At 37.4% G+C, this 27,831-nt stretch overlaps 3 protein-coding genes across 4 annotated transcripts; 1 reads left to right on the forward strand and 2 right to left on the reverse strand.

The window, feature by feature from the left end:
* Positions 1-1,080: 1,080 nt before the first annotated feature.
* On the reverse strand, positions 1,081-7,854 carry psmd10 (proteasome 26S subunit, non-ATPase 10). The gene is made up of 5 exons (XM_052149254.1): positions 7,305-7,854; positions 7,089-7,187; positions 6,709-6,855; positions 6,422-6,588; positions 1,081-1,694 (listed from the first exon to the last, which is right to left on the reverse strand). Exons 1-5 carry the CDS (start codon positions 7,422-7,424, stop codon positions 1,541-1,543), a joined length of 687 nt encoding a protein of 228 aa, XP_052005214.1. The 5' UTR covers positions 7,425-7,854; the 3' UTR covers positions 1,081-1,540.
* Positions 7,855-10,364: 2,510 nt separating this feature from the next.
* nxt2 (nuclear transport factor 2-like export factor 2) lies at positions 10,365-12,764 on the forward strand. Of its 2 annotated transcripts, XM_052149255.1 has the most exons (5): positions 10,365-10,449; positions 10,600-10,696; positions 10,790-10,876; positions 11,930-12,074; positions 12,565-12,764. In XM_052149255.1, the coding sequence occupies exons 2-5, from the start codon at positions 10,682-10,684 to the stop codon at positions 12,747-12,749; spliced, it is 432 nt and encodes a 143-aa protein (XP_052005215.1). In that variant the 5' UTR covers positions 10,365-10,449; positions 10,600-10,681; the 3' UTR covers positions 12,750-12,764. The 2 variants fall into 2 exon arrangements, with proteins under 2 accessions (XP_052005215.1, XP_052005216.1); XM_052149256.1 differs by having other exon boundaries at positions 10,375-10,696.
* A 1,634-nt stretch (positions 12,765-14,398) lies between these two features.
* LOC127659437 (long-chain-fatty-acid--CoA ligase 4-like) lies at positions 14,399-27,289 on the reverse strand. The gene is made up of 15 exons (XM_052149246.1): positions 27,232-27,289; positions 23,940-24,411; positions 21,826-22,003; positions 21,537-21,646; positions 19,153-19,291; positions 18,795-18,945; positions 18,555-18,678; positions 18,334-18,405; positions 18,115-18,254; positions 17,855-18,024; positions 15,953-16,027; positions 15,650-15,841; positions 15,450-15,564; positions 15,174-15,331; positions 14,399-14,556 (listed from the first exon to the last, which is right to left on the reverse strand). Exons 2-15 carry the CDS (start codon positions 24,276-24,278, stop codon positions 14,399-14,401), a joined length of 2,121 nt encoding a protein of 706 aa, XP_052005206.1. The 5' UTR covers positions 24,279-24,411; positions 27,232-27,289.
* Between the last annotated feature and the right edge of the window lie 542 nt (positions 27,290-27,831).

The following is a 27,831-nucleotide window of genomic DNA, read 5'->3' on the forward strand; positions in this document are numbered from 1 at the left end:
ATTTGAATGATGGTTACGTGAGGAATGTGTCACAACACACAGTGCATCGCACCCTGCTTCCACCCCTTCACAGAACGGTGCCACAAGACCACATCATCTTCATTGCCATTGCCATTTCTCTTCTGTGGTAACCATCCTGTTTCAATTATGTAACTATGACAGATTGTATATTTCTGCAGCTTTCTGGGTGAAACTGATATCCCATTCTGGTGACAATTCAACACCACAGAAAAAGCTTAGGGACAGTCAGACTGATCTTTCATGACATGGGTGTAAACCATCTGAGTTTTTTAATGAACTGTGACACTGTGGTTGCTAAACATGCAGAAGGACCCACGTCTGTGGAAGTTACCTTTAACACTTCTCCACATAACCAGTAGGGCTTTCGCTGATAAGCTGGAAGTCACATGCCCATGAGCTCGTACAGCGGTCCTTTCTATGAAGTTGTTGACCGATATAGGCTTTTAATGGCGATGAAGATACCCGTTATTTAGAGCAGGATGGCTGATGGCCGAGATCAATGCCAATAAAGAGCATATAATTTAACAACAGCAAATCAGATGTGCATAAAATATTTAGTGTAACAAACACTTATTTTATTAAATATTTACTCAAATTTGCATTAAATTAAAAAGAAAAAGCCTTGAAATCAGAAAGTATAGATTATCCGTTGACTAATCTATTGGTAGATTTAACACTTCTGTTCATCGGCCAAGTGAACACAGTTAACGGCCGATGCTGATTATTGCAAAATATCGGCCCATTAATCGGCCTGGGCGATATATAGGTCTATCACCATTTCTTTGCAGTCAAATGAGTACACTCATTGGTTACACAGAGTACACTTACCATGGTTGGTAATTAAAAACCTTAATACTCAGGAGTTTTTGTAAGAGTAAGTCTACATAAATGCATATCCAGTAATTCCGTAAAAAAAGATTAAATGGAAAATGGGCATAAAAGTGTTGTGAGTGTAGAGACATTAAATCTATCAAATGTCAAAGAATAAAATAATTTCTGATAAAACTTTTGAAATATAAACTTTCAATTAGATATGACTGCCACGCAATCAAGTGTATTCAATTATAATTTATTTTCCTTGTAAAACAAATAGCAAGCATCACAATGGAATAATACATTATGGTGTTGTGACCTTCACACAGATAACAAAACTAGAAATTAAGTTTTAAATTACCTAGGACAACACAAGCATTAGGTTTAACAGAAATAAAGCAATCATGACTAAACTAAACAATAGCATATTGCAGAGTGGATTACCTAGAAGAACCCATTTACCCAATAAAATGAATGAAACAGGTCATGAGCTTTTTTAACTGTCAAACATCATTTATCATTCATCAAGACTAAAACATATTTTTTCTCTTTTGCAAGTGCCTTTACAAACTTCCACCAAAAAGCAGATGCTTTGCTCTACCTTGTTTCTTCCAAACACCCGCTCACTCAAGAAATGATTCATCATACTTGTAAGTCAACTTCATTTAAAGCTGCAAGTTCACTGCTCTGGCTCTGTTGGTGGTCATCAGCCCTCTACAATCCGTTTTAGCACATTTCGCAGGCCACCTTTAGCCATTTCTAGAGGCGTCATCTTTTCCTTGTTCTCAATGTAGATACTGGCACCATGTTCCACAAGGAGTTTTGCAGCCTCTGCTCGCTCCTCATCACATGCGAGGTGACTGGAAAAAACAGTGATATATTATTTAATGTAGAAGAGGTTGAGGAAGTATTTTCAAGAGAGCATATTTTATGAGCATGCCCACAGGAAAAATTTGGATTCTTTGTACACTATCTGCCCTGGTTTTGGGCAGAAATATCTGTGGAATCTGCCTAACGGATTTAAGAGTACTACACTTTTGGTAGTTGAAACCATAGAGAAATTGATTTTCAATGATAACTTATAAACCATAAAGTCAGACCTACCGTGAACTCCGTGATTGTTCATCGATGGTACAGTATATGTCTTGGTTGAAGCCATCAGTTTGTGTTATTTCATTACTTCATTGTTTAAAAATGTTAATATGGGAATTCCTGGTAAACAACTACATTACCCATGATCCACCAATCAGAGAACTGTGACCAACAAAGCCCACCAAACAAGTCCAGCAGTGAGTGCACACTTCCATGATGCAATGTGAATGACGCAATAAAGTCAGTCTCCCTACAGTTGAAGTCAGAAGTTTACATACACCTTAGCCAAATACATTTAAACTCCGTTTTTCACAATTCCTGACATTTAATCGTAGAAAACTTTCCCTGTCTTAGGTCAGTTTGGATTACTATTTTATTTAAAAATGTGAAATGTCAGAATAGAGTGAATTATTTATTTCAGCTTTTATTTCTTTCTTTACATTCCAAGTGGGTCAGAAGTTTCCATATACTTTGTTAGTATTTGGTAGAACTGCCTTTAAATTATTTAACTTGGGTCAACCATTTTGGTTAGCCTTCCACAAGCTTCTCACAATAAGTTGCTGGAATTTTGGCCCATTCCTCCAGACAGAACTGGTGTAACGGAGGCAGGTTTGTAGGCCTCCTTGCTCGCACACTCTTTTTCAGTTCTGCCCACAAATTTTCCATCGGATTGAGGTCAGGACATTGTGATGACCACTCCAATACATTAACTTTGTTTTCCTTAAGTAATTTTGCCACAACTTTGGAGGTATGCTTGGGGTCACAGTCCATTTGGAAGACCCATTTGTGACCGACCTTTAACTTCATGGCTGATGTCTCGAGATGGCTCCTGTCCTGAGTGAAGACCTCCAAACACGTTTTTTTCTCTTTAAGTTCCTTATCACTTGTTAGTTTTCTTCCCGACCCCTAGACAGGGAGCTAAACGTAACAATTGAAGGCTCATCCATTCGTCTATTGGGACGTGACAATTGGAATCTCGTTTTGTTGTGTACATTCGGTAAGTCTTTTTGCATTTTTGTTTAGGCTGCTTTTTAACTTTGAGTGAGGGAAGAGCTCCCATATTAGTGAATATGGAATTTGACTTGATCATGTTCTCTTTATCGCCCACTTTAGAAGAATTTGACCGATGTAGAAAGAAGGATCAGATTATAATTGTAGATTTCTTTAATATATCAGTTCCCGAAGAAGCCAAGAAACAGGTGTCAAAAGATGATTTATATCGTAAGTTAGTAGAGGCGAGTATCTTACCTGAACGCTCTGGGGAGGGTGCGGGTAACGCAGGGTCTGGTGGTGATACCTCATCCGATAAAATAAATTCAGTAAGTAGTAGTACAAAGGTTCCTCGTGAAGATCTTAAAGATGCAATTCAATTGAAAGAATTGGATCTTGCTTTGAAGCAACAAGAACACGAAACTCAGCAACTGCACTTGAGAGCTTTGGAGATTGAGGCAGGTCGGGATATTAAAACTGTGAGAATTCGAGCTTGAAGCTCAAGCTTGCGCAATAAAACATTTCCATTACCTCGATTCAGATCTTTCTCTGATAATGGTGCATCGCAAGCTAAATTTGATGTCAGTAAATATGTCAAATGCATACCTCGATTTCCCAAAACGTATTTCGTATTTTACCGCCTTCGAACGTGTTGTTGCTAAATTAAGTTGCCTGAGAGACATGTGGGCACTAATGTTACAATGCAATCTCGTTGGCAAGGCTCAAGAGGTGTGCTCAGCTTTGCCAATCGAAGATTCATTGGACTATGACATTAAACGCTGCGGTTTTGCGAGCTTATGAATTAGTGCCGGAGGCATATCAACAAAGATTTAGGGCTTGTTCAAAATCAGCCAAACATACATTCGTGGAGTTCACCAGAGAAAAAAGAACACTTTTTGAGAAGTGGAGCTTAGCAAGCAAAACTACAACTTTTGAAGAGCTGCAAGAGCTTGTTTTATTTTAGGACTTCAAGTGTTGTGTGCCTGAAAGTCTTGTGTATTTAAATGAGTATCAAAAAGTATCAAAGCTTTCTGATACAGCGGTTTTAGCTGATGAATTCGTGCTCACCCACAGAACTGTGTTTCCGTCTGTGCGTCCTGTTCAAACTCCTTCAGTGGGTGAGAAAGTAAGAAAGGAATTGCTGTGGGTTAGTGTTTCTAGACCTGGCCATGACTCTAAATTCGTCCCGAAAAATGCTGCAGGCAAAAAAAAAAAAGTATGCTTTTACTGCCTTGACCTGACCATTTGATCTCAGATTGCAAAGCATGGAAGCAAAAAAATTTCACTAGCAAATCTAAAAGGGTTTCATTTGCACAAACTATCTCTGTTCCCGATGTGGATCGTCCTTGTTTACCAGCTACCTTTAATCCATTTGTGATGGAAGGCACAACAGCCCTTTCCAATGACTCCGATTTTAGACCGATTATGATGTTGAGCGATACGGGGACAGCGCAGTCATTAATTTTGGAGAGCGTGCTACCTTTTTCGGCAGAGTCATATACGGGCAGTGATGTGCTAATTCGTGGTGTAGAATTAGGCTGTATTTCAGTACATTACATCATGTGTATATTACCTCTGAACTCATTACAGGTGCTGTGAAAATGGGAGTACCTTCACAGCTGCCGGTTGAAGGGGTGAGCATGATATTAGGTAATGACCTAGTTGGTGAAAAGGTTTTTCCTCATCCCATTGTGTCTGCCAATCCTTGACCAATCTTTCCTTCCGTTTTTCCATCTTGTGCCGTAACTCGTGCTCAAGCACAGAAATTTGGAAATGTAGTTGACATTTCAGATTCATTCCCAACTACTCAGGGAAAGATGTTTATTACACCCCAGCATCCAGAAACTGCTGAGCCTTCCAACCCAATCCAACAACCCATAAAGGTAAGCCGAGAGCAGTTAGCTGCTGCTCAAAGGACAGACCCAAATTTGACAAGATATATTGACGTTGTAGTAGATAAAGTCACAAGTCTCAAAACATACGGTCTATTAATGGTGCAGAGTTTGGCTGCTGCATTGCAAGCTCCAAACCAATGTTTCAGGTTTTTGTTTGTTTGGTCTACAATTCTTATGCTTTTTGTCTTGGATGTTGTCTGCCTTATTGTCTATGATAGACAAACACTTTTGGACATTGGTTCTGCAATAGCACACCGAAAACCGGACTTTAAATACCTCAATGCCGACCCGCTTTTTACGACAACAGGGGAGCCCTTTTTCTGGGCAGCATGGCCGAAATGCAGCCAGAAAAGGGGAAGGAGAGTCGGCATTCTTGTCAGACTAAGACGTTGTGCAAATAGACCCCCGCTACCCAGTATTCTACTGGCAAATGTTCAGTCTCTGGACAACAAGCTCTGCAAGTTGAGAGTAATGTAATCAGAGATTACATTTGCTCTGTGCTGCCCGCCTCACTGGACTCACTGCAGTTTGCATACAACCGCTCCACAGATGATGCCATTGCATCTACACTACACACTATTCTCTCCCACCTGGAAAAAAGGAACACCTATGCGAGAATGCTGTTTGTATACTACAGCTCAACATTAAACACCATAGTGCCCTCCAAGCTTGATGAGAATCTCCGGGCTTAAACAGCTCGCTGTGCAGCTGGATCCTGGACTTCCTCTCAAGCAGATGCGGTTAGAATGGGCAGCAACATCTCAGCACTGAACCTAAACACTGGAGCCCCGCAGGGCTGTGTTCTCAGCCCACTCATATATTCCCTGCACACTCATCACTCGTGTGGCAACACATGGCTCAAATGCCATCATTAAGTTTTCTGATGATATGATGGTGGTAGGTCTGATTACTGACAATGATTTGAAATCAAGGTGTCTTTCTTTATTGTGTAAGCTTAACCCTAACCATGTTTACCGAAAATTATCCCATAGTACCACCTAGCATCCAACCAGCGGTAATAACGGTGTTTGTCGTTTTTCTGCAGAGTTTTTTTTTCCTCGACCAAAGTATCGTTTGGGAACCGGTATCGAAGTCTAAATATCGGTATCGACACTGAAAATTTTTGAACGATACCCAGCCCTATTTGAGTGACAATAAAGGGATTTGATTTGAGCCTAAAAATTCATATTCATTTGTAAATATCTGAATTTTTTGCAGTAAACTTACAAATATTTTGTTTCTATACTTAGAATCAACTAAATTCTATAATTGTATATATTTCCATCTTTTTAATTCAGTTACATTATTCGCAATGCTTTATGGGTTTGTAGTTAGTGCCCTCGTAAAAGACAGCAAGTACACGTCTTGTTTTTTGTCAGATTTTCAAATGCTTTTCTGCTTCAAATGAATTGTAATGTTGTGATTCACCTCAAAGCTGGTTGGTTTGGTTAATGGCTTAGAACTCTTTTATGAAGGATTTTATGAAAAGCCTATGGAAAAAATAAAAAATACTTCCGGAACAAAGACGGCTGAAAAAGTGGCGGGCACTGTTGTGCTTTATATAGGACATAAGATAAAATACTATAGTGTATAGCGCTGGTGCTACTTACAGTGGTGTGTTTCCTTCAGAGTCTTGAATGTTGGTAGAGGCACTCTGTTTCAAAAGAAGTTGAATGAGACGGTAGTTGCCTTTGGCAGATGCTCTATGCAGAGGTGTGGATTCCAGTTTATCCGTTGCATTAGGATCTGCACCGTTTTCAAGCAAAATCTGGGCTATCTGTTAAAATATCAACCATAGCTCTTAACATTAAGATTAAACAATAAATAAATACTATTTTCAGAATAATTTGATTATTGGCTCCCTGTCTAAGCATGATCTCGCAAACATAAAAGGTACCTCATATCGGTCTTTAGATGCTGCATAATGTAGTGGGGTACAACCATTCTGATTCACGGAGTTCAACTGAGCTCCTTTGGATATTAAGGATCCAACAATGTCTTCTCTTCCAGCAGATGCTGCTATGTGAAGAGGGGTCCAACATGCCTAAAACAACGCATCATATGGAAGGATTGTAAACAACTCCACCAAGAGGATATTTACTGAATAACAAAGTATCTACATTGCTATTATTAAAATATTTAACCACATAATATTGATCCATGAATTGCATGTTCTCTAATACGATAGCAGAGCAGCAATAAGATTGAGTAAATAATATTATTTTATGCAATATCTGGCTTCTGATCTCATGAAACCATGACACAATGCTGACTCACATCATCTTTGGGATCCACTTCAACTCCAAGATCCAACAGAAACTGTACGATATCCACATGTCCAGCGGAGCAAGCCCAGTGCAGGGCAGTCCTGTTGTCCTGTGCGAAGTAGCAGCAGTCAGAACAGTTAAAACATGTGACAGTAATATTTTAATCAACAAAAGGACTTCAGTCTAGCACCATGCTAGCCACAGAGCTCCCACATTTTAGACGCACCTGGTCTATTTTCGTCGCTAGTGAGTTGTCAGACAAAATACATTGTTTGAGTTGTTCAGATTTTCCGGAGTAAGCTAAATTACAGATGTCTACATTTGATACATTTCCCTCCGTCTTCATTTTTGTGAGTAGCAGGAAAACGTTCAACCCCAAAATGACACCCCACTACTTGCGCTGAACCGTCATGACGTACTTCCGCTTTTAAAAAGTGCGGCCCGCTAGATTCCGGTGGGTTTAATTATATTTTAGCGCAGTTGTTTATTTATTGAATTTGATAATACGGCTTCATTCTTTTCTTAGTGATTTTTAAAGCATGGTTAGAGTAAGATAACAGCTCGTGTATTTATAAATAAAACATCTGGAACGTTTATCCAAAGAAAAGTAATTTGCAATGGTTGTATGGTGGAATTCATCATTGAATCTCAACGGGTATTAAATATAATTAATGAGTGAAATGCGTGTTACTGAGATGGCCAGACTTCTGCAGGTTATGCGTGTTTGTCTTCACAGGTCTTCTTTAACCATTGATCTTAGAGAGAATGGTATGGCTCTAATAATTCTATTATGTTACATCGGAATTTCTCACAGAACTCCTCATGCAGTAACAGGTTTCCATTATCATCCAAAATATTAGCAACAGCCCAAATCCCTTTGTATCTCCATTTCTCTAAATACATGGACTTTCTACCAAACCATCTATATATATATATATTATTCCAGACTGGAGTGTTATGAGGAGAAAATGCTTATGCTTGTATTAGAGTTTCCAATAAAGAAGCACTTGCTGATGGAAGGCTGAGAGTTTAATCGGTAAAGACGTAAGTCGAATTCACAATGTAGAATAAAGTCTATTCCTCACAATCAAAAAAAAATTGCTCTTGGGACAATAAACCAAAAAGAATGGCTATTTTGAGTTAAAGATTTTAACCATTTAAATATCAATACAACATTCATGATGTCCAGGGGCATTTCCAGGATTTTTCGCCAGAGGTGGCAACGGTTGAGGAAGTGGTGGCATCCAGTAAGTCAGTCTGAAGGGGGGTGTTATGGACCATGCGCAGCATAGATGGGTTAAGCTGTGCGCACTGTCTCCAGGATGCGAGCGGGGTGACAAGTTGTGTGGCAAAGCTCATTTTTAGAGTGGAAGCTGCCATCCCGTGCCACCCTTCTGGCCCCGCCCCTGATTATGTCAAAATCAAATGGGTTTTCAAAATAAATGGGTGTTCAACGGAATCAAATGCTTTATAAATCTAAAAAGATAAGAAACCCACTCCCTTGGGGGCCTGAGTAGCAAGTAAAGAGGCCAATACCACACCTGGAGACACAAGTTAAAATCCTGGGCATACTGATTGACTCCAGTCAGGCTTTCTAAGCAACCAATTGGCCTAGTTGCTAGGGTGGGTAGAGTCACGTTGGGGTAACCTCCTTGTGGTCGCTATAACGTGGTTCTCGCTTTGGTGGGGCGCATGGTGAGTTGTGCGTGGTTGCCGCAGAGAATAGCCTGAAGTCTCCACATGCTTTATATCTCCACAGTAATGAGCTCAACAAGCCACGTGATAAAATGCGCGGATTGACCATCTCAGATGTGGAGGCAACTAAGTTTCGTCCCCTGCCACCCGGATTGAGGCGAGTCACTGCGCCACCATGAGGACCTAGAACAAATTGGGAAGAAAAAGGAAGAAAAAAATAAATAAACCCCCTTCAACCACATCCTAATAATCAAGTAAATCTAAGACCAGTCTTGTGTTGTGAATTTATTTTTTTCTCACAAATTATGGCCTAAAAAGCATAGCTTTTTTCAGCATAGCAGCAATAGCACCAGAAAATATTTTATTTATAGTCTTTCATATTTACCAGATTTAGGGATCAGGGTATTAAGCCTTGTTTCATATTTGCCATCAACTCTTTCTCTTCTGTACATTCCTTTAGGGCTTTGAATAATATATATCTTTTTTTTTTTTAATTGTTAGTTAGCCCATCCATCCCTGGATATTTGTTTAAAGCCATCTTCATGACAACTGAATCCAATTCTTCTCCTAAAATCTGAATCACATACAATTTTAAAGGAGTCCTCAATATGTGAAATAATGTTTTGGATTTTAGCAAAAATAGATCAGACCCTATGGAAAAGTATGAAGAGTAAACTTAGAATAAAACAAACACATTTTATTTTATTACAAATATATATTTTTTCTAAATTACTAAAATACAATTAATTTTTTTCACCATTCTCAATCCATTTTGTACATGATCTTATAAAGGCACACTGCGCTCTTTCAAGATAAAGATGATCTAACTTGCCTTGAAGCTCCATCACCCAATTTTCCATGACTATTTAAATCCGGTTTACTACAGCATTGTCTTATTTTCCAAAATAAAATACTTTCATATTCTCTTTTTTTTTCCTGTTAAGTTCCTTGCAAATGTATGGGACAAAACATAATTTAAAATTTAATTAATTCCCATTTACCTACATTGCATTCAAAAGATTTTTCTCAATATCCCTTATTAATTCCTTGATCTTATTGCAGTTTACTTCATTTTGTAATAGACTGGCATTGAATTTCCAATAACCTTTATTTCTAGTTCCCTTAAATGTATGTTATAAAACAAGATCTATAAAGCAATTATCGGTAAAGTTAAGAGCACCAAGATATTTTAAATTGTGAAGCAAGCAGTTTGTGCAAGTAATTTAATTGGATATAACAACTTTATTAGGTGCCGCCAAATTTGCCTGATAGAAAAAAGACATTATTTGTTTTTGTTGTTGAATTGTTTCATTTGTATCGTTCTTAATGGGTTTTACAATGAAATGTACAATAATCCCTGTTATGTTAAAATATATATTTGAATATAGCTAATTGAGCCATTCAACAAGTTTGAAGATAAATTATTATATACTTTTTCTTTCTTTTAACATCCAGTATAACCCAATAGTTTTTAATCACATTTTTATGTTTTATTATTCATGTCTATAATACTAAATCTATCGTAATATGAAATAATAATGGTTGGGAACTAAAAATGAGTGTAGGTTTCCAGCGGAACTATTATTGTGAACACGTGCATTTGAGCGCATTGTTTCTATTTGGTTGCGTCTGTTTTGTAAAAGCTTAAGATCACGTAATTCAGATTTTTGTTGACGGTATGTCATTTTTTTTCTATACTTAGTATAAACTACGTAGTAAAATTCGCTTTATCGTCTTAGAAACTGTCATTAGCATAAACCGCATTATTGTTTACAGGCTCATGCCTGCATTTTAAAAGATTTAGTAATTGTATCTTTTCATTGTAGTTTTGATATCACACACTGAAAAGCTCTGATCACCAAAAGTATTCAGCAGGGGATCGGTAACGTTTGTGCGTCGTTTAATAGCATGGGTTCAGCGGTGGTAAGTCTATTCGTCGATGACATTATTAATATCATTGCTTGTACGAAATAGTTTATAATGGTACAATTTATTTCTCTCTTTGATATTGTTCAGGACTTCAGGACTCAAGTGGATCAGTCGTGCAGATACTCGGAGGCATTCGTCAACATTTATTATGACTGCATGGATAAGAAAAGACGGGTATGCCCAGCTCATGTTTTGGGTTAAACAACTGTAGGTTTAGGCAGTCACTGGCGTCACTTTGCTTTAAACATATTGGGGACGGGGGCTGAATTGACTTGTGGTAAAGTTTTTACATCCAGTACAAGATGATCCAAATTTTTATCTGCCCTAATATATATATAATCTCATTCAATATATAATTTGATTGCATCTAAACGTCAGTGGATGAAAATCATAAACATGTTTGCGATTTAACTGGAAAGGAGCGTGATCTACGGAAGAGTGCTCGTCTGGATGCACGTGAGAACATTGCCGCTCGCCGTCACTCAACGACACTGATAACAGCCGCAATGAGCACTAGTCAAGTTTATTTGTATAGCGCCTTTCACAGCACACATCGTTTCAAAGCAGCTTTAAAGAAGATCAACATTAACAGAAGATAAAACTGTAATGTCTATAAAGTCGATGAATCATCATTGTGTAATTAGATAAAATACGATTCTTAATCGTGTTTAAAAATAATTAAATAATAATTGTATTAATAACCCCAGTGAGCAAGCTGTAGGCGACTGTGGCAAGGAACAAAAAAAACTCCATTAGATGTTGATTAATGGAGAAAAATAACCTTGGGAGAAACCAGACTCGCTGTGTGGGCCAGTTCCCCTCTGGGAAACTTATTAAACTAGTGTTAAGGGTAAGTGTTTAAACATCGATTGTGTTTGAACTGTAAGATAATGTATTATAGGTTATAACGTTTGAAATATATTATTATGTAAGATAATAATCAATGGCTCTGAAGTCCATCCTTGATTAACTGCAGAAGTTCACATAGATGCAATTGTCCTTGTTAATTGGCTGATGAAGCACTAATTACAAGATAAAAAAATAAAACTCCTACTCAAGAACTGGAGATGTTTCTTCTGTATTAGACACTTTCCTGACGAAAGCTGACAAAAGTGGTGGGTACAAAATTGGCAAAGGCAAAAATTGATAGGGACACATCCCAACCATAAATGATGCCTTTCTCCAGTATGTTAATTTAATTTGCTTTTTAAAAATGTTTGCTTTCAGAATTTGACGAGGCTGTATCTGGATAAAGCAACGCTAGTGTGGAATGGCAATGCTGTCACAGGTCAAGATGCCCTCAGTGATTTCTTTGACTCCCTCCCCTCCAGTGAATTTCAAGTTCAGACTCTTGACTGCCAGCCTGTACATGGTAAGATATGTGTGCACCCTTTCCCAATGCATTCTAACCCAGATTTTACTTTGGGCATCAAGTGGCAACCCAACACATTACAAGTTTTTTTTTTTGTTGTTCTTTTTTCTTATACAAGTAGCAGAAATGTCTTAAATCAAACAAGTATTAATATTATCACTAACTGCATATGAAATTGAGAATTTTGTAAATGCATAAACAGTGATTATTTACTATGGTATAAACATTAGGTTACATTTTGTATTAGGTTTAGCCATATTATCAAGTGACAGATGAATTTGAGTTTGATCGGACACATCCTTTGTTCACAATCATATCAGCAGAGATCTGCATCCAACTAGTTGAGAACCACCATTCTATTTCATATATATATATATATATATATGGCCCATTTTGTTTGTGATTTTTTTTTTTTTAATTTTATTTTAACAAAATTTAAGTCAGTAGAACAAAACAAATAAATTGTAATTTATTTCATATCTTCTTTCAGAACAAGCAACTCAAGGCCAAACCACTTTGTTGGTGGTTACAGCGGGTTCAGTGAAGTTTGAAGGAAACAAACAGAGATACTTCAACCAGAATTTCTTATTAACTGCCCAAGCCACCCCCAACAGTGACCAGCCAGTATGGAAGATTGCAAGTGACTGTTTCCGCTTTCAAGATTGGGCAAATTGAATTGTATCATCAAATCTTCTTTGTAAACAAAAAGCTTGTTTTGTAAATTCACATTAAAAAAATTATGGCAACCATTACGTCTTTGGTAGAAAACTGTTTTACTTTTACATAGCGTGTTACATACAGTGACCCACAATAAAAAAATGAATAAATAAGCTTTATAGAACATTCTACAAGCAAATTCACAATTTCTCAAATGCAGACATTTTACCATTGTAGTCAGTTTATGAAGATGGGAACCCTGAGGGCTGTGGGGGGGGGGACTTTCCAGACGGAATCAAATAACTGCTAAATTTGTTGGCGTAATAGATATTAACAATGGCTAAAAATCCATGAAAACAGTGCAAATGACAAAATAAATAAACTACACTATTCTCCAGAGTAAAACATTTGGTAAACCGTGATATTACAGATTACAGTGTCTGTACCATTAACACTTGTTAAAAATTTAAATTAAAAATAAATTAAAAATGTTTCAAATTAATGAAATGCATATTTGACAAAATAAATTACAGTATCAAGTATAGTACTAAATAGCAGATAATGGGTTGTCATCCCAAGAATTGTGGAGGGTAAAGTTGATGTGGATTTCGATTTTTTGTTGTTTTCAATTTCAGTTATTTTAGAAAATGTATTTCAGCACAGAGGTGATGTGTAAAAAATCTGCAGAAGTGGAATTTCAAACAAGAGCTTGTGACAATAAAACAAAATCACTTACTCCAGTCACAGTGAGAAAATAATAGATGATACGGCTGTAATTCAAACTTTACCTGTGGCTTAAGGTGGGGAAATAGGGTTCCTAAAATTTTTTCCCTTCATTTAGTTTCAGTCTAGCTAACAGTACAAATCAACAACAAACCACTTGCCACAGTCATCTCAACATTCCCAGAGTCATTCAATGAGTATATATCAACCTAATAAATGTGTGAACTAGCAAAACAAGAACATTTGGAATTAACTCTGCTAGATACATTTACATAACAAAAACTCATGTAAATAACAGTGGTTTGAAACCATTAAAAAGAAACTAGCTTCTTATGTTCTGAGTGGATGAAGCACAGGAACTGTCAAATTTACGACCAAAAGGGATTCAACGTTGAAAATAATGAACAATCAGAAGGCACAGAAACATGACTATATAGTACTTGCCCCTAAAAGGAGGGGGAGTTCTGTAGTGCAATGACAACCTTAGCTAGCAATTATGCTTTCAATTTCTTTTAAACCAAACAAAGAAAAGCTACAATTTCACACAATGGAAAAAAAAAGGTGACGGCAGTATATTGCTGTTCAATGGTTGAAATATTTTACACTACAAGGAGAAATAAGTGGACGTTTTATGTTGGATAAGTGAAATATTGTCCATTACCCAACAGGTCTACTCAGCTACGACTCCATTGTAAACTATTTCACAGCAAAGAGACTACAGAGTTCTGAATGAAAATACCCACGTAGCTCTGCTTATATTATCAGGAATAAAAATGCACAGACCAACAACTCATCAGCATTGTTTGTCTTAAAAAATGTGCACATTACCAAGCAATGGGCAGTGGTAAAGTTGTGGCAAAAAGTTTTTTTTTTATATTTATTTATACACAGCAATTTTGAACTGCGGTGGTCTGGTGAAGGTGTCTTTGGTTGTGATAGAGGTCCTACTTGTGGCCATACATTCTTTCGATGTCATTAAGATAGTGGTTCTTCAGTTCCTTCCTCTTCAGTTTGAATGCGTCTGTCACTAGGCCTGTCTCAGGCGTCCATGGCTCCGGACTCAAATGGACCATGACTGGTATCTCAAAGCGCTGTAGTTTAACTGGAATCATGCAAAAATGACATGTTCTAAAAGGTTTAGTTTGTCAGCCATGAACCATGATTTGCAACTTACTATTGCTAGTCAGAGGATGTAATCATACAAGATTTTGCAAGCATTTGATTAGACAATAATTTGGATACGCCCAGTTAGTGCAAAATAGCACAATATTTTGGTCCATTCTTCCAAAAGAGAAAGACTGTAAATTGTATATAACTAGAATATTGAGGACTTGAATGCTCATAGACATGGACAAAAAGCCACAAAATGTAGGGCTTTCATGGAGTCTTCAAGGACTGTTTGTACCAAATCCAATGGGATGTACCCAAGTTGAAATAGATTATAGGGAGAATAAAATATTTCCATGGAATTTTTCATTTCACACAAAAACTATTGAAACCGAAATCAGTGAAGAATGTGTGTTATTGTCCGAATGTCTATAAATCACTTAGTATTATTATTTTTTAGAACATATTGTGCATAGTTTTCATGCTGGCAATTTAGACTTGGTGTGAACAGGCCTTCGGGGTTTTTTATTTTTTTAAACATAATTTCCATTTTTTATTGAAACCATTTCACATTGCTGCCGTTTACTCCTCAACTGTGGAAGTTATACTCACTTGAATTTGCAACTTTTTTAATTTCTCTCAGAACTTCTCTCTCCATAATTGGATGATTGCAGATCTCTTCCCATGTTCCCTCAATACCCTTCTGATTGGCAAGAGCAGTGAGCTGCTTCTGATTAGGAACAACAAAGCTGATGACATAGTTCTGGTCACTGGTGGGCAGAGAGAAAGAGAGAAAGAGGTCTGTATACAGTACATCTGCGATTCCAAAGAGAGGACTCCTTGTCAATAACATCCCATTTTTTTCAAGCAAAGTCGAGTGTGACAAACCTGTTTGCATACGCGCAGATGTTGTCAACAAGAGAACAGCTCTTCAATGCCGACTCAACTTTGCCTAAAGACACATACTCCCCAGCCTGAAGTTTCACAAGGTCTTTCTTGCGATCTAGGTGTTACAAACACAAATATATGTGTATTTAACAATACAAATTATTTTATAAAAAATAAACAGGACTTCATTGTAGGCATACCAACAATCTGAAGACAGCCATCAGGGTGCATCTCCCCGACATCACCAGTAGAGAACCATCGCTGACCATTCTGATCCACATAGAAGTCATCATTGTTCGAGCTGTCAGTCCTGTAGTAGCCCATGGTCACATTAGGACCTCCGATGAGGATTTCACCACGAGGATGAGGCTTGTCGTGCTTTGTATAGCCACCTGAATTAAAGAACACAATTTCTTAAATCGCATGCATATTATTACTGTAAGACTTAAGTATACTAGAGTTCATATGAATGTGTAACAACATAGAATAGATTGTTTACTAACCTTCTGCCCAGTCTTTTAGTTTGATTTCACAACATATCAGAGGCCCTCCTACTCGTCCAGTGCTGTAGTCTGCAACTGCACAAAAAAAACAACAAAAAAAAAGTCAGAATTGCTGAATAGAGTTATGCCATTGTCAAATCAAAACGAACAAATGCAGTCAGTTTTAAAGCGTGCAGATATATATATATAAAAATACAGTGCAAATGCTGTGATTTTGATTTAGGAAGGCTTTAGGCTTGAACATGACCAGATAAAGTTGCATGTACTGAAAAGTAAATATAGCAGAACAGATTTAGTACATTCTGCACTGAATAAGTTAAAGTATGAACTTGAAAATATTAAGTAAATTCTACATAAGTAAATATTATTTATGATTGATATTTTTACAATGTATCATCATATAATAATCCTAAAGTAGAAAACAGAGACTATTTAGCAGAGACAGGCCACTTCTATTTAAATGAAGGGGAGAATTTGGAATGGTCAACGGATGTGGGAAGAAGTCCCGCCTTTAATATAAAAGAGCCAATCACCTTTTAAATATATATCACCTGTCAATGAACTCGAGGACACGCATGCGCATTAGCTATACAAGTTGGAAAAGTTTTTTTTTTTTAGCATTATCCAAGTTAAAGAAGCACGATTTAGGATTCCAGTGTTGTCAGATTTTAAGAATGTTCCTTGATTAATCTTGACCAAGCGATTTTGAGATTTTGGTCTATCCCATTCAAGTATATAGGAGCTGCACAGTCATGATTGAAAATAGCCTCCCAAGGGCATTCCAAAGATGGCTGACAGTGGACTGACTTGCTAGAAAGATATTGATAGAAACCTTTGTCATACTTATTTGCTAATGTGAGTACATTTCACTGGCAAATAAAATAAGTACTGCGCTTGATTAATTAGCTTGCATGGTTTCACTGTTGGCAAGTTCATTTACACCTTTTTTGATTGTTGATTTTGTTGTTACATTTGGTAACTTCTTGTTTTAAGCTTAGTTTCTATTCAAAATTACCCATTCATTTTAAAAAAATAATATGTTGATTGTCACCGTAAAAGTGCTGAGGTATGTGTGCGCAGCTCTATATCTTGTTTATATTGCCGGTAATGCAAGGTGATGTTTCAGAGTCTAAATACCACATATTACGTTTTCCTGTAGGAAGTTTCTGAATGTCATGTAGTACACATGATTAAACATGTTTGTGAGAAAAAAAAATCCAAGGAGGAAGGCGTGGCCGGGCTGGAACAACGCATGCCCGGTCCCCATTCAGCCTGATGGGGGTGCGCGAGGGATAAAGGTGGCGACGGTTCGAGAGAGAGAGAGAGAGAGAGAATGACATGCAGCTACTCTGTGAGTTTATGTTTGTGTGTTTTTCGTTCAGTTTATTAAAACTATTATTTTTTATTGTCAAGCAGGTTCTCGCCGCCTCCTTTCCCTTAACCCGATTTACAGCGGCATATTCTAATAATATGTTTATTTAAATTTGACTTAAAGTTTAAGTTCCATATAAATCACATTTGTAAGTAAGAGTTACTGAATTTACTAAAATGTTTAAGTTAAATTTGGATCGCAGAGAGTAGCATGAGCATCCACATGCGATCCAAGATCCATCGGATGCACGGATTGATGGTCTCAGAAGCAGAGGGAACAGAGACTTGTCCTTTTAACCTAGATTGAGGTGAGAAACCGCGCCATCACAAGGACCTACTAAGTAGGGGGATTTGGGCATTCCAACTTCGGAGAAAAAGGGTGTATGTATGTATGTATATATATATATATATATATATATAAATAAATAAATGTACAGGCCCAAAAGACATTCAGAAATAAGAATATATGGTGCAGGAAAAGATAAAACACCCAATTTTAAAAGCCACTTCAGATTTAGTAAGGTTCCTCACCCTCAGTTATAGTGCCTGCTCCACAGGTCTCCGTAAGACCATATCCTTGACCAACAGGACAGCAGAAACATATGTTCATGAAGCGTTGAGTGGCAGGAGACAGCGGTGCTCCTCCGGACAGCATCATACGCACGTTCCCACCCAGCAGGGCCCTCACTTTTTTAAACACACTAAACATCAGGAAACAAGATCATCACTACTCAAGATCAACTGAAAAGAGCAAATGCAATAAATTAAAGGCATTTTTGAGCGGTTCTTACATGTTGCAAAGTGGCGCGTCATAACCTTTCTTGATCTGCTTGAGCTTGTACTCATAAGCCATTTTGAACAGTGTCCTCTGTACACAGCTCATTTCCTGCACTTTACTCATGACATTCTTATTGATCCTGTCCATTATTTCCTGATGGAAGAAACAAAATGAAGAATTTAGGAAAATGTGAATGAAACAAGAAACAAGATGTTTAAAGAGTCAAACTTACAGGTACAGATGCCATTAAGGAAGGTCTCAGCACAGTGCAGTCACCTTTACTTCCCTTCTTAATCTTGGTTGACTAAAAAGCAAAAACAAGCCATTGAATCAACAGAGTGAACAATTAACAAGCATTTTATTATTTAGTAAAAACCTCACAAATCTGGATGATTGTGTGCCTTTTTTCCAGGCTGCATTTGTCTGATCCTGTAATGAATTAGAGTGTTGTACCTGATCAGACAGTGTTTGTGGGGAGGAATAGCCAATCCTGCAGCCATAGGCCACACATGAGATCTCAGCAGTCATTTCCAGCACATGAGCCAAAGGAAGATAAGCAATGTATGTGTCCTTTGGGCTGTAGAAGCATACAGGTACATTAAAGCAAAACTACCATGTTGCATTTAAATCAGACATGCAGTTCTCTTCCATTTATACTGTATATTCTGATCCATTACTGGCCATTGTACACACCCCAAGCCAGGTATCCTTTCACACTGGCCTGCCATGCCCCCGATGAGGTTACTATGGATGATCATCACCCCTTTAGGTCTGCCAGTGGAACCGCTGGTGTACATAATAACAGCAAGGTCTGATGGAACAGGCTTCACTATTTCTCTACTCACTGAAACACAAAATGTAAATTGTTTTCCTCTCAGATGGATCCATTCAGCTACAGCACACATCTCTATTCAGATCAATACTGCGTGGGTGAACTGAGGGAATACTACATGCAATCACTGAAAAGGCTAATTAGTAATATAGAAATGTCAAAAAAGGTTTGTGCCATTTATTAAATGTAAAAAAAAAAAATAATGTTTAGCGTGCTTACGGTTTTCTGGCTTGGCTCCCAGCTCCTCCACAGAGTGCATGCTGTGGACCTGTATGCCCTGTGGATATCCTGCAGTGTCGGTACCCTTCCTATCCACATAGATGATGTGCTTCAGATTGGGGATTTGAGGAAGGACACTCTGTTCGGAAAGGGTTTTAATGTGAATTGCTAAATGCAGTGCAATTTATTTCCTATTGAAACAGGAAGTTTGAAGAGACATAAAGGGCTTTGACCCTCCCACTCCAATGCCAATATGCTTTAGCAGTGTTGCTGCAGAGTTTTATAATCAAATTTAAGACTTTGTAAGACCTTTTTCCTAGACCTGAACAAATATAATTAATACCGTATCCCCATACAAAAACAAACCCAAACAATCTCCAAATAAATCAAATATCACAAAATCGTACTTAAACAGGCAGGGGCACACATTCAACATGGCCTTTACATTGCTTATCAGTAAAACAGGATGCAAGACTTGTTTTCCACATATACAGTATATCACATTCAAATTGGTTTATGTACCATTATATAAATAAATACAAACTAGAGGTCGACCAATATTGGATTTTGCTGATGTGACGAAAGAAAGGCAATTAATCTGCCAATAGTTTTTAAAATTGGTAGCCTATATTAAATGTTCTTAGAATTCCTGTGATAGGGAGGGCCAGACAGAGACCACAAGAGTACAAATTGAATTAAATGCCAGATGCAGTTTTTAACCAGAAAAAAAAAATTATTGCACAGAACTTAAAATTTTAAAAGGCTGAAATACACCAGGACTCTTTTTTGAAATGTCTGTGCTACACTTCTTCCAACTGCTCATTCAAACAGATAAGGGAAATAAAATGTGCACTCCTACAAAAACCTACAATGTATTAAAATATAAACAATTAAAAGTAAACATTGTCATATTTCATCAATGCTATATCATCATCATCAACAGTTGATCATTAGTGATTGCTTCTCATAAATTTCCGATATGGCCTAATGATTACCAACAGCTTTGCAACATTTGGAAACACTGACAAGACCCCGCGTGCTTGGACAAAATACAACAGTGCCTTATTTTCACTTTGAAGAATGCAGCGCATGCATTTATTTATTTAATTCCTATTCTTTTGAAATTTGATAATCAAATTACGTCATATCACGATTCCTGTCTTTCCGCTCCCAAATGTAAGGCTTTTTTAAAATGATAATTAAGATGTTTTATGACCTTAAATTTCAGAAAACTGAATTTAAGACATTAAGACTTAAGGATCCGCAGGAACCCCGTTTAGTTTACATTTAGTCAGAGCCGTTAACTATGAGTTGCTACTTGCAATTGCCAATCAATGGCAGGTGGTATTAGGGAGAGGGACATTCTCATTGTGGAGAGCTTTTTATTGGACAAAATTGGACTCATTCCCAGATAGCAGATGTACATCTGTTTAAGAACATTTCACCTGGAAAGCTTTTCGCTCTAATTTGCATCTGCTAAACATCTTAAGATCAGATTTACAAACATTTTAAATAAAACTCTCAAGGGTTTTTTTTTACATCCATGTGGAAACACCTTACAGACATATTGCAGATGAGCAAGCGTCTTCTAGATGGAAACACACACATCAAATAGTTGTCTGGGAAATGTATGTGTGCCATTAGGGTTTATACTTGTGGTGTCGAATGCAAGATGAGCCATCAACATTTTGGGGCTGGTTTACAGGAAGAGAGAGAGAGACGGTAAAGTTTATTTGATCTAGTTTCATATGTATACATATGTATACATATATATCTCTTACTGACATCCACTAAAAGCCATAAAACTCCAATTAAATCTTTAATGAATGCTACAAATATTTTATTTTGCCACCACTACTAGATTAAAGAAATTTATTATTTTTGAAAAATATCCAAATTAGTCAATTGCTGAAAGAAAAAAATCATTTATAAATTAAATTTTAATATTTTTTTCCTCCCCAATTTGGATTGCCCAATTCCCATTGCGCTCGTGAGTCACTACGCCACCACCTCAATCCGGGTGTTGCTGGTCTATGTACTTATGCGTTACACAGACACTTTGAGCGTCTTACTTTGGTCACATCTAACTAGATTTCAGCATCTCTAGTCACACAAGCTGTGCTTTTAGCATGCTGTGTAAAGCTAAACGTTGTTTGAAACTTTGTAAAACACATCTCGAGAACCCTGCATTCTGTTGTGCTTGGTCTTTACAATGCTGTGGAAGAATTTGAAGAGCTAGCTCCCTCCTACTGCCAAATATTCGTAAAAAACATCATGGTGGTACCGTACATCAAGCCTGAACTGCTCCGATGGTAGGAACATTCCTTACTACCGAAATTGCGTATGCCCCAATCTAAATAAATTTAAATAAAAATAGAACTTACTTTCAGTTTGCTTTCCAGCAGTTCTACACTGGTAACGAGGTGGGTAACTCCACACTCATTCAATCCAAAAACCACTGCCTCTTCTCCAAGAGTAGCATAAAAGGTCACCACTATAAAAATAACATGAAAGACACAGATGAACAAAGGAAATACATTCTTTAGTTTAGTGTAATCACAAAATGCATATGAGTCATCACAGGAAAATGGGACTGACATAAAATTCTTCTTTCCTTTTTAGATAAAAAAGGAAAGTGTGTTTGGCGAGAGTGAAAATAATGTGTGTCCTTACATGGGAAATTGCGTCTGAAGCAGGCCTGAGCCATAATCATCCACTCCGCACGTGTCTCGCAGAAAATAGCAATGGTGCTTTTTGGCTTTTGGCCTAGCGCTGCCAGCCCACTCCCAAACTGACTGACCTCAACATCCAGATCCTCATATGACTTCCACTTATAATCACCAAGAATTAACTGCCAAGACAAAACAATTCCACCTGTTAGTCAAACACCTTTGTATAGATAAATATTTGATTTAATCACAAGTTCTCAGAGCACAGAGCAGTTGTATGTGGCCCAAATCCATTTTTTTCCCCCTTACATGAATGACAGTGTGAACTGCAAAAATTACCCAGAATTTGACATTTTTTAATTTAGATACGCATCACTTTCAAAGGTAGAAATAAATTAGATATGTATTAGATTTTCTGGCATTGTGCCTATAGTGTGAACAGTCTGGACAGGATATAAAAGGCCCAACATGAATTCCTCTGTTAAAACTAAAGTATTATTTGAGCCGTAAATGTTTTTAAATTGTAATTTTTTACAGTAGTTTAAGGGTTTTTGGCATTACATCGTCATGCCAATGAAGTTTAAAAATTTGCTATAACTTTACACAGAAAAGGTTAAGCAATTTTATCACCAAAATCATGTTAACACATTGTTTAGGTCTTGTGGCTATACTTTTGAAAAAGTATTTTAATGTTTACAGATTGGCCTCCAATTAGGGCTGGGATAAACGATTAATCTAGCGATTATTTTTTCGATGCATCGATTAATCTAACGATTCGGTTTTTTTTTTCAGTCCGATTCGATTTCGATTCGATTAATCGACTTGTGACAACACCGGTTTCATCGGGGGTGGGGGTGTATAAAATGTTAAAAAAAAAAAAAAAAACATTTGCCGGGAGTTTGATTGACTGGCGATCTGATCAATCAATCATAATACTCCATTTTTGTCCGACAAAGTAGTCAGGAGAGAGAAGATTAACGTCGGTGGATTTGAATTTGAATAATGGATTGTAGGCTACTGTACTGACGTCTTTCCGTGGTTAAAACAACAGTCCTTCTGATGTAGGCTACATTCATGTTTAGCCTATTTGATGCTATAAATTAACCAAGGAAAAGATGATCGGTTCACGAGCAGCTTTAACTGAGGCAATCTGTCACGACACATTAAAGAGCCACAAAATAGTAGGCCTATTTATGGTTTAATTTTCTTTGAATGACCAAATTTGAAAGTTGAGACTTTATTAAATGTTACCTGCTTGGTCCTGTCTGTCAGCGCGTTGTCATGTATTTTTCACGACATTCATAGCTATAAGCGCATTATTAATAGCTATAAGCGAAAACTTTAGGTGTAAAACTTACGGTGCTCTGTCATCTGCAGCTGCAACCGGGTGGCACCTCTTAAGGTGCTGGTGCACTGCCGTGGTGCTAGAATGGAAGGCCATCTCCATTTTGCAAAGACGACATATCACGGAATTGTTTCCTTTTAAATTAAAGAATTCTCATACTTTAGAGGAACGAGTGCATGCCGCCTTGCATTTCTGATAGTCTGAGGAGCCACTCGTGTTGCTACTACTTGCCGGTGCCGCCATCTTTGTTTTGGGTCCGACGAATCGACGTATTTTTTGCGTCGACGTCATCCCTACCTACAATCTACAGACCACTGTAATCTCGATTTCTATATTTGCTTGGAGGGACAAGTCCATATTTTTTTTTTTTTATATAGTAATCAATATTATGCCACAACTGCTTTCAATTAAGCTTAACTTGTATTGAACCAGGAATATTCCTTTAAAATACATATTGATATTAGGTTTCAAATGTGAAAACTTGCAGCAAACATAGAAAGTGACCATGGAAGGTGTTAATGCTAATGAATAGATTAATGCTGTGTTCAAGTCGTTTTGTTATAACTTTTATAACTAGATAGCAGCCCTGAGATTCTACTCGGAGCTGTTCATGTCCTTGAACTCTGAAAGTTATTTGTTTCTATGGCTCATAACACCAAAACAGTGTTAAATAATTCGGATTTGAGCAGAAAATCTTAATTAGGCATTTTGGGTTGGATTGTGAAAGTAGCCATTGAGATTGGATGCTTGATCTTGGGTGCTAGAGAATGTACCTTTTTGAAGACTTTCCCACTCGGTTGGGTCTCATTTTCTTCACTCAGAACTTCTCGAGTTCCCAGGCAGTCCAATTTACCAAAACGCTGCACGGCATAGTCAAACAGTTTGTCAAGGGTGTCTTTTCCAGGGAAATCCACCGTCACCAGGGAGTCGAATCGATCAATGGAGCGGTAAGGTCCATCCGTTTCACCTGTGGTAGACTTGGATTTGAGCCTTTTTGCCAGGGCTTTCTTTTCCTGAGCTCCCGTGAGGAAGTACCATGGCAGAAAGCTCAGGAGGGAGTACAGCCACACTAGTGCATGCACAGGAAACAGCAGTATGTTGCTCAGGTCCATGTTTAGACTCACGTCTGCTGGAAAGGGACTGTGAGATGAAGGGATCAGGCCAAGCCTGAGATGGAGAGAGGAGCTTGGGGGTGAATTTCAGAATGACTTAAGGACGTGTCTTATTGGCTCCTAAACGTGTAACCTGATGTGGATGACAAACAAAGAGGAAATGTAACAATGACTAAAAACTGAATAAAATCCTAGATGCATTCTCATTATTCAGACTCTTTGTCTTTGCCCATATGTAATATTAAAGAAATGTAATATATATATATATATATATATATATATATATATATATATTTTTTATAACACATTATAAATCTATCTTATAAAAACTATCAAACCTAGACTAATAAAGTGAATATAGTTTTGAGGCTTCCTGTGGATTTTGAGCGGAACAGTTTATTAATTGAGCTAGTTAAATGAGAAAAGCAAAGCTTATTATAGGTACATGTTGTCACGTGTTGATGAAAAAATGCACTCCAAGCCAATACAATTTTGTATCTCTTGTTCTCATTTAACATCACTAAGAAATCATAAACATCCTGCAGGGCAGCCCTACCCTCAAGGCAGGGCTGCCGAACCCTCAAGACAGGGCGGACTGATGAACAAAAGCTAACAAAACAATATAAAAGTACAAGATTATCTTGATTTCCAGAGATGAATGTTTGTCAAGAACAATAAGACCTGATAAGTTGATAATTAACATCCAGTGTCACAGTATCTCTACTGGCAGTTTCAGAGCATGGTGCCAGCATTGCCAAGGTCATGGGTTAAATTTTCAGGGAACACAAAAATACTGATAAAATGTGTAACTTGAAAGCACTAAGTTGTTTAGGATAAAAGTGTCTGCACAAAAGAAAATACTGGTTAAAACAAATCTGTTTCCTGGAGTTTGGGAGGATAATTTTTATTTTATTTCCTCATCAGTCACATTGGTTAAATGCTAAAAATGTGATCTAATCTCAGGAAGATCTCTTGATCACACTACTCATATCATATGGAGTATGAAAAGTAATGTTGACCACACAACAGAAGTTACTTCAACACAGATATTTCTGTTACCTGTACACAAAGATGACCTTGGAAATTTACATTGTTTTGCATCTTACTGTAATTGTGGTAACACTCAGCACATTGTTTATTATATTAGTTTCCAGTCTAAAGTGCATATCCTTACTGAAAGTGAAGATAAGCTTGATCAACTGCCCCGATTGTTGCGAAAGTAGATCTTAAGAGCAAATAGATATGGCAAAAGATAAATGTGGGTCATAGTGCACTGTATTGGCCAGATATTGACCCAACAGTAGAAGAGAACCAAAACCCAACAATGGAAGTTAGTTATCACCCTTGGTTTGTTTGGCCTGACAAAATTTTGATACATGAAGACTGTTGTAACAAAATCATGTTTAATCCTGGTGGAGCAGCATGTGATGTTGACACAGCTTAACCATTATTAATGCCATGGCACAAACAAGTTTATGCTATTCTGATGCAAGAAAGGCCATTAACTCCCCAAGACATATCCTAATTATTTACACTGCAAATGGTGTTCCTGTAGCTCAGCTGGTAGTGCGTGACACTAGCAACCCCAAGATCTTAGGTTGGATTCCTAGGGAAAATACGATTAAGCATAAATGCAAGTCATTTCGGATACTAACTGGTTTCCCTATAATATAATATAATATAATTTCCCAACAATCAATCAGGATGATATTAAAACAGTCGTTCGTGCACCTTAATATCTGGATCACCATTCAGGAATGAAAAAAAACATCAGGCCTGAAATTACAATAAGCATTTCAAATTAAATTATGATGAAGAAACTAATGTAGTTGCTTACTGGTGCACTTTTTTAACCTGCCCTGCTGAGTTTGGAGTGTAACCCTGTACAAAGGTTACACTTCACGTGAACCCTTATATACAAGAAATAGTGGTCAGTAGGCAGAGAGAGCCAATGACAGCAATCCTTTCAGCTCACCCCACTGACAGGCCATATCTTCAGCAGGTGAATACACTACAGACTGGAATGGATTGACTTGATCTTGAATCTGATCCCATTATCTTTGTAGCATTTGTTATTAGGTTTATCTTGTTCAAACTGTCCTCTGATTACTAAGAGAGGGCACTTGATGATAAGCTGAACGAAGTGTACACTTCAAAAGTACGCTTTGTTAACACATTAAATAACTAACTGCTATTGTGTGGCTGTGATTACATTACAAGCATTGACATAATACAATGAGGTTGTCATGTCAATAGCACTTTCAAAGAAATAAAAAACGCATTGACAAGAATCAAGTTTTTGAGGTTAATTAAGGTGAGAACTATTTTGAAAGATCGAAAGGGGCTGTTTAAGGGTATTTATATCATCTGCAAGGTGCAACTAATAATTCAGGATGTCTCAAAACCTAGTGAGCATCCTACGTAGACATCATTTTGGGTGCGTGCCTTCTCTACAGTACGTTTAGAGAAGTGGCCAACACGTGTTATGTCAATTACACCACGGAAACGGCTCTGTTTATTTAAGCAAACTTGTTCAACATACCAAAATAGGTTTAATTAACGGAATTCGTTAACTTTTTATTATGATCGTGTACAGTCAATGATAATGGTGATGATGACGATAGCCCTCTTTGTCGGAGGGGAACCGTCAAACGCCGCATCATCACGAGATGATGCCAAGACATGCTTTCCCATCACCTATCCATTCATTCTCTCAATATTTACGTCCCATATTGATATTTGCTAATAATGTGGGTTATATGTCTATTAAACAGCCTTAGCTATCTAGCCTTCCCTTCATCTTTTTAAGATTTCTTTAAAGTTGTCGCGGTAATGAACACAACATTGATAACAGTATCCTGATCAAACACAATTGAGGTTGTATTATAATACCGTAGGGGAAGTTAGTTAGAATATGCTGCTATTTTAATCTGACCGGCGTTTAGTCACTTACCTCAGAGCCGTTTCGGCTGCGCGAGTCTGTCGCTGGGCGCTTGAATGACCGACAGTTACCTTCAGCGTGTGCTGTTACACCCGGAAATGTTGCGTCATCTGACTCCATATTTTCTAGCCAATAGTCGCCTAGACAGCCCACCATTGACTAATTTCACTTCCTGCAGTAAATGCTGTTGATGACATCGCAGATGTGGCTGAGACAGACATGGCTGGGGTCACTGCACGCTAAGCATTTAGTTTTATTTTGGAAACTACAGAACAAGAATGTTGCAAGAATGTTTTTACTAGTAGTAATAATTATAATAATAAGCACAACATTCTTGTGTCGTTTCCAAAATAAAATATTGAAGTTAATCTTTTCTCTGTGAACCAAATTGTTACAAAAATCCATATAAAATTATAGACAATGAAAAAAGGACACCAAAGACATATGGTTAGTGTTTCAAGATACTAAGGTTACTCAGGAAGCAATACAATTCTTCTTTGGATTCTTAACAACTTTTGCATTCACGGGTCAGTTTTAACTTGGTGGAACACAAGCTTATTAATCATTCATAAACCAATGGATTTAATCTAAAACTATAGTGCAAGTCATTAA

Source organism: Xyrauchen texanus, chromosome 19 (assembly GCF_025860055.1).
Source record: "Xyrauchen texanus isolate HMW12.3.18 chromosome 19, RBS_HiC_50CHRs, whole genome shotgun sequence".
Taxonomy (NCBI): Eukaryota; Metazoa; Chordata; class Actinopteri; order Cypriniformes; family Catostomidae; genus Xyrauchen; species Xyrauchen texanus.

Bases quoted from the DNA above. Each gene is read 5' to 3' on its own strand.
- psmd10 (XM_052149254.1), bottom strand. From the start codon at position 7,424: ATGAAGACGGAGGGAAATGTATCAAATGTAGACATCTGTAATTTAGCT. The intron at 6,856-7,088 runs GTGAGTCAGCAT...GCGTTGTTTTAG, and splicing joins AAGTGGATCCCAAAGATGAT to GCATGTTGGACCCCTCTTCA. The intron at 1,695-6,421 runs GTAAGTAGCACC...TGTTTTTTCCAG, and splicing joins TCTGAAGGAAACACACCACT to TCACCTCGCATGTGATGAGG.
- nxt2 (XM_052149255.1), top strand. The intron at 10,877-11,929 runs GTATGCCCAGCT...GTTTGCTTTCAG, and splicing joins GCATGGATAAGAAAAGACGG to AATTTGACGAGGCTGTATCT. The intron at 12,075-12,564 runs GTAAGATATGTG...ATCTTCTTTCAG, and splicing joins TGACTGCCAGCCTGTACATG to AACAAGCAACTCAAGGCCAA.
- LOC127659437 (XM_052149246.1), bottom strand. From the start codon at position 24,278: ATGGACCTGAGCAACATACTGCTGTTTCCTGTGCATGCACTAGTGTGG. The intron at 22,004-23,939 runs GTACATTCTCTA...TTGTCTTGGCAG, and splicing joins GTGGGAAAGTCTTCAAAAAG to TTAATTCTTGGTGATTATAA. The intron at 21,647-21,825 runs GTAAGGACACAC...TTATTTTTATAG, and splicing joins CTTCAGACGCAATTTCCCAT to TGGTGACCTTTTATGCTACT.